This window comes from Antrostomus carolinensis, unplaced genomic scaffold (genome assembly GCF_000700745.2).
Source record: "Antrostomus carolinensis isolate BGI_N321 unplaced genomic scaffold, ASM70074v2 scaffold13176, whole genome shotgun sequence".
Lineage (NCBI taxonomy): Eukaryota > Metazoa > Chordata > Aves > Caprimulgiformes > Caprimulgidae > Antrostomus > Antrostomus carolinensis.
In genome coordinates, this window is record NW_010321225.1 from 1 (window position 1) to 10,716 (window position 10,716).

Consider the following 10,716-nt stretch of genomic DNA (forward strand, 5'->3'; position numbering starts at 1 on the left):
TCCTTGGGGTAAGCTCTCCCGTCCTCTTTCCCCGCAGGGAGGTGGCCGGCGGGGTCTGCGGGGGAGCAGCTCCCGGGCCGATGCTGCTGCCGGCCTGGGAAATGTGTCTGTACGGGCTCCTCACCGTGGGCTCGCACCTCTACGCCTTCTACGAAGCACACCAGGTGTCTCAGAGTAAGTCTGCGGTCTCATATTCTTGCTCTTTGCAGCGCTTCCCACTTGTGGCTGCTCGGCTTGAGTTGTCCTCTCTGTGTTGGTTTTTGCTTTGCTTTTCTGTGAGGAGCCCCTCGGCCTGGCTGCAGACCAGACCTGTGCGAGGAAGCAGTAGCTGTGTGCCAGCTAGACGGAGAGCTTTGTCCCAGGGATTTCCACCTCGGGTGCTAGGAAGGCCCTTGGCAATGGTGTCCTGGTACTTGGCTGTCAGGGAACTAATGAGGGAGATCTCTGAAGCTCAGCTACTCAGATGGAGGAAGTTTGGGAAAGTTTGGTCTGAACTGGTGTGTTTCCTTGCTAGTCTTGAACCCTCTCACCTGCAGCCACTTGGAGGTGAGTGGTTCAGAACCAGCTGTGCCTTTGGATGGTGCCTGCTGAGGATTGAACCTGGGGAGGCCCCAGGGCAGGTGGGTACTGCCCTGCCTGGAGATCTGGGGCTCCTGTGCTGGGTTGTCTCTGCAGCTTTGGTGTCAGTTTGTTTCCAAACACCTGCCTGTGCCTTGTGTAACTTCTTGGTAGCTGCTGCAGTGGCTTGGTTTTAGTTCAGTGGGACTGTGCAGTGCAGAGTAGGAGTGGGGTTTTAAACACTTTAAATACAATTCGTCGATGAAAAGAAGCTGTGTTCTAGCACATCAGTATTTTAAGGGAAATGAAAGCAGTATTATCTCATAAAAGTATAGCTAGAGAGGCTCATTAGGGAAATGTGTACTGCATCTTGTTAGGCTTTAAGAACAAGGTGTTCTATGCTGGTGACCCTAGCTGGCTCTCACACGTGCCTGAGGGATAGACAGGAGTGCCAGAAAGGCACTTACTTCCAGGGCAGTGAGGAAGGTGCTGGGTAAATGGGTACAGGGCTGTGCACCCACATGTGCAGCACATCTTCTGTGGAGAAGGCAAAAGGCTGCATGGGAATGGGCTCTGGAAGTGGTTTCTCTGAGGAGCTTTTTACTGGTCACTGTCGGGTCTGTGTCCCTTCTGCTCTGCTGGGAGACATCAGAAAAGAGAGGAAACAAGGATTAGTGCAGGTCCTGTGTGATGAAAGGTTGGTTGCCACCTGCTACTGCCCCTATTGCAGGGGGGAATCAAAGCATAGGTCCTGGGCTATTCAGTGGCTTTGCCTTTGCTGCGGGGCAGAGCTGTGGCCTAGCCTGGCAGCTCGCCTAGTGAGCGGTGACGTGGTGATGTGCCCTTCCCTGGCTCTGAGTGTCCCCCACTGGCAGAAGCAACATGGAAATGTGTTGCTCTTGAGCAGCAGAGGCTGCATCCTTGACTCTCCCTACACTGGCTGCTATGTCCTTAGCAAAGGTTTGTTGTTCTCTGCAGAATATGAAGCTGCAATGGACAGAAGGTTTGGACTGGAACCAGGGATTCTCTTCCAGGGCCTCAAAAAGGTAGGATGGGTGACTGGTACCAGCATCTTTTATTTTGTGGCAATAATGCTAAGATGTCTCCATGCCCTTTGCTCACCTGAGCTTCTGATTTAGCTTCAGAGGTTTGTAATAACTTTGCAGATTTGGATATTCATAGTTAATTTTAGTCTGTTTGTCTCTAATGAGGAAGAAGGACTTGCCAAGTATGTCTAGATCTGAGAATCATAACCAAAGTTTTGTTTCTTGATCCATGGCCTGAGGGTTTCTCATTCGTTACATCACTTAATAACTTTCTGTTTTATTGTTAGGCCTTAAAAGCTATGATCACCCTTGACATTTCCTGCAGCCTTTTTCTCCTTTTTCCTGTCACTGAGTGCTTTGGATAGTGCTTAACATCAGTGAACATGCTTTTCCCTCTTGGTTGGCCTGTAGTCTAGCGCAGAGGAGAACAGATTTTTGAGGCATAAGGGCTTAAAGAAACATGGTTGGTCTTAAAAAAAACTACTAAGAAAACTAGCATCCTGGTACTCCAAAATAAAAAACCAACCAATGCCTCCTCTCACCTTGCTTGCTTTTGACCTCACGTCCTGTTGTGAAGCACAACTAGTGCAACTGGGGAGGGACTTTTCGTTAGGGCAGTTAATGACAGAACTAGGGGGAATGGCTTTAAACTGAAAGAGGGTAGGTTTAGATTAGATATTAGGAAGAAGTTCTTTAGTGTGAGGGTGGTGAGACACTGGAACAGGTTGCCCAAAGAGGTTGTAGATGCCCCCTCCCTGGAAGTGTTTAAGACCAGGGTGGATGAGGCTTTGAGTAACCTGATCTAGTGTAAGGTGTCCCTGCTCATGGCAGGGGGGTTGGAACTAGATGATCTTTAAGGTCCCTTCCAACCCAAACCATTCTATGATTCTATGATTCTATGATAACTAATATTGAGGATGATTTACCCAAGATCATGAATGCATGTCTGTGGAGGTATTTTGGTGTTTAGGCCCACCATCATTGCTCGTAAGGGACCCTTAACGTGTGCTTTCAAGAAAGCCATGAAGCAGTTGTGTGGAGATGAACTTTTAGTGGGACTCTGTATGGGACATGAGGCTACCAGCTGATCCCTCTTGCCTAATTGAGATAAAACCCCATGTCACAGGAAACTACAGCTGACCTGACTTCATCTGATCCCACCTAGGCTTTACTGAAACAGGGAGTGAAACTTCTCTTCCAGCAAGGTGACTTTTCACCCAAACTGTTGGTTTTCCAAGACAGAGCAGTGTTGCTCTCTCAATCCTTCAGGAGAGGTGAAGGGCATGCACAGGGAAGGCAGTGATTTACTTCTCTGTTGCCTTTCTTAAAAGGCTGACAGAAGTTTAAAAAAGAAAAGTTTCTGGCTAAACTTTGCATGAATTAAGTATAGTCCAAAGTGGTTTTGTTTTTTTCCTTCTAAAGGAAAAAATCCTAAAATTAAAAGGATCAAGGCAAGCAGAGGTGTGAATTTGTTGCGTTTGAAGAGATGGTCAGGAACAGTAGTAGACTTAATTTGTTGTTTTCTGAGAAACTTCTCAACAAGGAACCAAAGCAATGTGTTGGACTAGGGAGCCCTGAGAAGTGGGACTCTTGTTCCAGGCTGCATCTCTGTGTAGGCACCAGCTTGTTGCCCATGTCCCAGGGTGGAGGTGTGTGTGGGTACTTCCCTGCCCTCTTGGTGGTTAAAAAAAAAACCTCCCATGGTGTTTGTAGGGAGTGGCAGCAGTTGCTACTAGGTCAGATGTAGTGCTAGTGTGGGGTTTAGGAGTTATGACAGTATCCAAAGCTTTTTTTTCTGAATTTCATGCCATTGGAAGTCAAAACAGAGCTGCTGGAGCTCACCACTGTAAGTGATCAGACTGCATTGCTGCAACGGGACAATCCACAGATGTGGAGTTTTGTGGTGTTGGGTAGCAGACCTGGTGTGTTATGGAGATGTTTCCTTGTCCTGCAAGAGCATGCTTTTGTGGCCAGATACACATACTGACCAGTTCTGTTGATCCCCCCAGGATCCCCTGGACTTTGAGTGGAGCTACTGGATTGAATGGGGAAGGGAACGTATACTGTGGCTTCTTACTGGTCACCTGCTGGTATCACAAGTGTCCAGGCTCTTGGTGGAGAAGGTATGTATGGATTTTCTTCGCAGCAGGGAGTTTCTGTGGGTTTCAGATTACTCTGGGCATGGAAAACATGGCACTGAGGCTACTGAGTGTGGGGAAATCCCATTCTGTGGGATGAACTGTGTGAGTGGGTCTGTAACAATGCACAGGTGAGAGTAAGAGGTAAGTTGCTTTAGATTTGTGTTTGGAGACTTCAGCCTCCAACCTTTAAAAGCATGTGCTTTGTTGTGAACCAGTGTCATTTGACCTGTACATGAAAGAAGGGTATAGTTGCTCTTTCCAAGATTGTGAAGTGATGACTGCTTGTGTTTTGGCATGGTTGCTAAATGATTGCATGATTGTGGGAAATGACTGGCATGTGGTGTCACACCTGCTAGTCTGGGGAAGGAAAGGAGGAAATTATGATCTCTGGATTTGACACATGCTGCTAGAGAAACCCCTTCCCTTCTGTTTTTATGGGTACAGTGGGGTTTCCCTGTATTGTTTCATATGTGTTGACTGTATTTGTTTCTACTATAGATCCTTTGTAGGACAGCACAGATATTGAGTGCTTCTTTTTTTCCTTTAGAAATCATCAAACTAAAAATTGTTCTTTTTTCTTTTTCTAACAGTATAAACCATGGTGCTTGATGATTTATGGAATGGCTGCCTGCTGGTTGTTACTTGGAATCAAGGGCTTTGCTGTCATTTTGTTACATGCAACCATTTCATTTGCTGTGGCTCAGTTTCAGCTGTCACTCCTGACATGGTTGTGCTCCCTTATCCTGCTGTCCACTTTACGCATACCAGCTGTGGAAGAAGCCAAGGTAATGTGAGAAGGACTAATTAAGTATCAGATTAATTATGATGGTGTTTGTCCATTATGGCAGCTATCTATATGACAGTGTGCTGTCCCTTCATTTGATGTAAGCAGAGGCTGACTTGAAAAACCTTGAGCAGTGGAGCTGCCATGGCTCATGCTGGAGCTTCTCCAGTTAGAAAAGTCGTATATCTCATTCATGCTGGCTGGTACATTGAGATGAAAGTGTGTGCCTTAATGTGTTAGTGGTATTCAGTAGAACTGGAGTATGATAATACTTTACTAATGCCCTAGTAAACACATTTCTTTTTCTTTGGAGCTCTAAGCATACCAGTTTAAGGTGCTGGTGTTTTTGGTTCATGTCCAGGAGTTGCTGGGCGTATGTTATGAGGCTTGTTCTGATGTTCAGGGTGAGGGCAGAGGGGAGATGAGCAGGTAGGGTCTCTTCACGGGGTGTACACAGACTTGTGTCTCACTGAGAGGAGGAAAGGGGTCACTGCAATACAAATATAATCAGCCAAACTATGTTGGCTGATGTTTCCAAGTTTTTTTGTGATGATGTGTTTTTGTGGTTGGAAACAGGTGTGATGGAGTGCAAAAACTTGATAAAGGCTCAGGAACATCTTTCCAGCCTCAGGCTTTCGTAAGAGTGACAGATTCTCTTCAGATCTCAACTGCAGCCTTGGCTTCAGCCCCTGCAGTCAGTCCCTCTGCTGTCAGCAGGGTTGACAGCTGGTTTGGATAGTGTATTACTGGACCAAACTTGAGGGAGATAATGGCATTTCTCTAAGAAAAGCTCTCCTGTTGTCATAGTTCTTCACAACATAATATGTTTCTGAAATCAAGCTGTTTTCTCTTAATGCTAGTTGCAGTAGTTCTGGAGACTGTTTCTCCATCAACAGCCAGTGCTTGTTCATGCATTAAGTAGTGCTGTTCAATTCAGCTGCTTGTCACCAGCTGCTGGTGACACTGAAAGTTAGGATCTGGGTGGACATCGCTGTCCTGCCATATAGAAAACAGCATTACACCATTGTGATCTGGCTTTGTTTTGTCTTTCAGAGAAAGTGGTACGACACAGAAAATGAGTATTACCTGCTGCTCTTCACTGTGTCTGTTCGCTGTCTCTTCTGCACCAGCTTCAGCCTGGAGTACTGCTGGCATGGACCTGCTCAGAAGTCATCCCACTCGTTCCTATGGATGCTGGCATATGTGTTTTATTATCCCACATTCCACAATGGGCCCCTTATGAATTTTGATGAATTCAGTAAGCAGGTAACTGTTTTTAAGATCATACAGTTACAGATTTTCAGTGTGTCTGCACCTCAGGTGAACTGAGCAAAGAGCTATTGAAGTGGTTGGTGATCTCTTTTCAACTGCCAAATCTAGACACAGGCCTGTACTTTGAGGAACAGATTAAAGCATGATACGTTGATTTTTTTTTCTTCATCTTGAGAGATTTTAATACCAATCATGAGAAAATGTTAGGTAGACAATATCATCCAGTTTTCCTTGAGATGCTCTTTTTAATGGTGTGTTTCATAATGTAGTTTACAGGTAAGCCTGAGTTTGTGTCTATTTTCTAGTTACCTACTTGACAAAAATTGATACTGATGAGACTTTCAGACAGAAGGTGTTCCTAATGTTAGCCTGTATCTATCATCCTTTTCTCTGCAAGTGTTGAAGTATGCAAAAGGGAAGGCTGTAGTTACAAACCAGTCTTGGATATTCATGATTGTATGCCAGCCATGGCATAATACTGAACTTGCATAAGGCTGGTAACTAACAATGAGAATATATTTAGTCAAAATATATTCTCAAAATAAATTTTTTTATATCTAGGGCTTGAGTGGAGAGAGTTTGATTAGACTCCAACGTTACAGAAGGTAGAAAGAAAGCAAAATAGTTATTGAAGGCTGGATGATTAATCTCTATCAGACTCCGTTCTCTCTCTTTCTGAAAGAAATATTTTTCCCTCAAGGAGGTACTTTGAGGGGAAAGAAACCAAACGAAGAACTCTACAGAAAATGAGTTTTCATGCGTATTTTGAATTCATCTATAACTGATTCTATAGTATTTTTCCCCCTTACTTGTGTTTTGAAGGATTTCAATTTTTACTTAGTTCTTGGAGGTTAAGAATTGTTTGGGTGTCTAAAGCAATCTTCCACATAATTTTCAAAATATCAAATAATGTTCTAGGAATGCAAAGACTGGATGATTTTGAACATAGAATTGGGAATTTGGCAGTGTTCTGAATATCAGCTTTAAGACAAACCTTCCTCCCCAAGTTGTTCTGCTTTACAGAATGTCTTTTTTGTCTAACATCAGATTCATCCCTTCAACCAGGGAGCCAAGGACACATGTTGTTACATTTTGAGTGTGTTCATAATTTTAGCATGTAGCTGCTGAAACAGGAATTTTGTTTTTCTTTCCTCCATCAGATGGAATAAGGTAACATTTTCAGCAGCAGCTGGCAGTTAACTCTGAAACAGATTTCAGAGCTGCAGAAAGCTGCTGGTTTGTATTGGGAATTCCTGAAGACCTCAGTTTCCCTCATGTTGGTGGAAAACAGCTGATGATTTACTTGGAAAGCTGTTCTTCAGACTTTGGCAAGCTGAGCAGCTCCTTTAATGTGCAAGACCTACCTATCTTACTGCAGGCTTTTTCTAGTGCTGTACAGGCTGCTTTTCAAGCCTGTTTCTACGTGACAGGGAAACCCCAGATTTCCATGCTTTATTGCTTTCCTTATTTTCTTGCACATTTGAGTAAGAAGTGAAATCACCACCTGTGATGTCTATAGCTAACATCATTGGGATAAAGTGGATGAGTGGACATTTCAAACCATAAACCTGCTGTTTCAGTTTATGTGTAGAAGTCTAGGCGTCGCTTGCTTCTGTTTCTATTTGGAAATTTTCTGTTGAAGCCTCAGCAAATAGACTGGGTTTTATGAAAGTGAAAACAGATTCTGGAAGACCTCTGAGTGACAATTCCTGTGCTCATTTGTCTTCAGTAGCTTTGGAAGATGCAAGGCTGCATGTTGTAATCCTGGGCTGGATGTTGTAGGAAAAGTCCACATAGGCTTGCATAGAAACTAAGGCAATTTATTTTTTACTGTTTATTGTTTTGTAGCTTCTGAAGTATGTTAAATTCCACCTATATTCTTTTACCCTTAGCAGAGAGAGAGGGTTTGTTTTTTGGGTTTTTTTAAGGAATGTTTCATAAGGCCTATAAGACTCCAAGTTGAGAGCAACTTGGAGGTAGCTGGTAGGAGAAATTGAGAGGGAGTCTTGCATTGGAACTGGGCTCTTCTGATATGGTTTAGCAAAGACTTGTGCAAAGACCACCTGTATTCTTGGTGTGAGGAGGAAAAAAAAGGAAGATTGAGAATGGGATGCCTGTATTTGCAGTAGATTCTTATTTAAATATGCACAAACCTATTTGGCTAAAGCTGTAAAGAAGATGGAACAAATGGAGTAATCTTAATGTGTTTCTTGTTGGTGTTTGCTGAAGTACATTGTCAGAGCTCTTAACCTGAGTGGAGGATTTGCTGCTTTGACAGGTGAGGTTGGGGTTTTGAAGTTTGCAGTGCCCAGCAGGTGATTCAAAGTGCACAGTACCAAAGAGTGTGTTTATTGCTGCTATCAGAAAAGACCACCTGCAGAACTTCTTAACTGAGGCTGAGATGAGGGCTCTTGCTGAGCACACTGGAAAGAAGTCCTGCAGATGGAGCCAGAGAAACTGCTGTATGGTCTGAAGAGTGAAATACCAGTACTGGCAATTGGCATCCATTGCCAGGCAAAAATGAGAGACTGACACTTCATTGATGACCCTGCTGAATTTGTGGGTTGAAGCAGGACATAGCAGTTCTAGTCATGAGTTTGAAGGCCTGTTGTGCAAATCCCAGCGATTAAATGGTAATCTTCAAGCTTTCATCCAGCTGGTACAAATGAACCTTCCAAATGAGTGTCCTGCTTCATTTGTAAGTGAGCAGAGCTAACTGTATGTTAGCTGTACTATGTGCTTGCAGTTATGGGGGGATTTTTTCTGTGCAGATGGGTTGGTTCCTATTCTTCTTTGTGCATTTTTGGTGGCCAGTGAGAGACTGGAGGAGATATTGCACACAGACAATGATAGGTGTACAAAACATGACTGAATTTTTAGGCAGTCCTAGGTTTCTTTTATTTGATTGTATTCTCTTTTATTGTGGAAAGAAGGTAGAATAACAGTATACTGCGGCGGGTGAAGAAATGACCAACACCAAGATGTCTTCAGGCATCAGCACTTCATTGAAGCGTTGCACAGCTTATATATCCTTTTTTCCTCCAGCACGCCCCAAGCACGCAGCACTCTCTCACTTTGGATTCGTTACCGCTTATCACACGCGTGCCTGAACAACTGACATGATTGGATAATTCCACCTGTTCACAAGCCATTCTTCTACTGATGACTGGTTACTGATTACAGCACACAAACATCCCTTATCTTGTCTCATACACATTCTTGCTTGTTTTGCCACTTTGTTTTATTTTTCACTCAAGGTCAGGAATTAATTTCTCAGGGCTGAGGCCACCTGCAGCTTTGGCTCTTAAAGCACCAACAGTATACCAATGTGTTTGCTACGGTTAGCATCATGAGAGTTTGGGGCATCTTGACAAACCTGTCAACTACAAACCTTGTCTTATCTGATGTTTAACTTGCATTCAACTGCCATTTGCTCAGCACGTTGTGAAGGTCTTGCTGACCTTGGCAATGCTACAGGAGGAAAAAAATGAAGAACTGTCCTCAAATAACCCTCTGCAACTGGTAGATGTTGGAGATAATTTAAGAACAAGCAGTCATTGTTTCTGTGTTTGGTAGGGCTGCTGCTTGGGAAACCTTCTCCTTCATAGCTGTAGCTTCTTTAAACATTTTGATTATCTCTAGAGGTTGATCAAGTTACAGGAATTTAAAAAAAAAAAAGTCTCCTGTCTGGATTCCGTTCAGGTTAACAGCACTTGGCCTTTTCTACAACAGTTTGGTGCAGTGTATATTTGTCCTCTTGTTGATCTCTGCTGCTTACTGAGGTTGAGAATGGACAGACTACTCTCCCTCAAGAGTCAGTCAGGAATTTCCAAATGGCGTAGTGAAATGGTTCCCTTAGTAATAGTAATGAATAGCTTATGAAATCTAAAAAAAAGTTCTCAGGATGAGTATTTGAGTAAAATGGTCAGTTATGTGCCAATCACCTCTTTGTGTTTCTTCTTTAGATGAGGAGAAAAGAAGCCTTCAGTGTGAAGACCAATCTTGGCATCTTAATCGTGGGCATTATTCGTATTTTCTTTTGGTGGTGCTTGGCTGAACTGATGATTCACCTCATGTACATTCATGCTCTCTACAGCAGTGTTCCACCTTTGGAAGCTGCATCATACTGGGCTTTGGGTGAGTACAGAAACAATAGCAGATATCTTCCTTCTCACCCCACTTCAAGAACCCCAGTCTACTTCTCTTTTATGTCCATCTGTTGGTACTTATGAATAGTAATTTATGGCCAGTCACTGTCAAAAAGGTCATCTACAGACTCTTAATAGATCCTCTAGGAAGTTTACAGTTGAACTTACTGAGCTGCTTTCTAAATTAACAAAATATTCTGTATTTTTTCCAGTCTAAAGTGTGTGTTTAAACTTTGGTCTAAAGTAGCTTTTCCCTGCCAGGTCATGGAATTGAACACTTCAAACAACAAAAAAAAAAAGTTTTAATGTGTAGGGATGGAGGAGAGGCAATGTTAAGAATTAGTGTTTGTTGATTTTCTGTGTTTGATGTTTCTGGTTTGTATTCATGTTAAAAGGTAAAATGACAGTAGTTATGAAAAGAGCAGAGGGAAGGAATTGCAAGCAAGGTGGCCCAAAAGTAGCAGTCAGTGCCTCTCAGCTCTGTTTTCCTGCTTGACTTTCCTCTGTTCTGCCTCCTCCCAGCTCCCATTAAAATGCCTAACTGTGGGGGGAAAAAAATGAGCAGTGATGAACGTAGCATAAAAGAGTAAGAACTTTGGGTGCTGGTATGTAGGTAGATGTAGGCTAACCCATAAGCCACTGGCATATGTGGTTGGTTTGATTTTTCCACTGTCCTGTGTGTATCACCAGGTAGGAGGAACGAAAGCAAAGAAAACCCAGACCTTAAAGTTGTGTTCTGAAAAACCCTTGGTGATTGCTGAATTGAA

At 43.3% G+C, this 10,716-nt stretch overlaps 1 protein-coding gene across 1 annotated transcript; it reads left to right on the plus strand.

Moving 5' to 3' along the window:
• Nucleotides 1–71: 71 nt before the first annotated feature.
• Nucleotides 72–9,938, plus strand: HHAT (hedgehog acyltransferase; the record flags this gene model as incomplete). Its single annotated transcript, XM_010169861.2, has 6 exons — nucleotides 72–174; nucleotides 1,537–1,604; nucleotides 3,614–3,727; nucleotides 4,336–4,530; nucleotides 5,583–5,795; nucleotides 9,767–9,938. Coding segments are annotated over exons 1-6 (856 nt in total), but the record flags the coding sequence as incomplete, so codon positions are not given.
• Nucleotides 9,939–10,716: the final 778 nt, after the last annotated feature.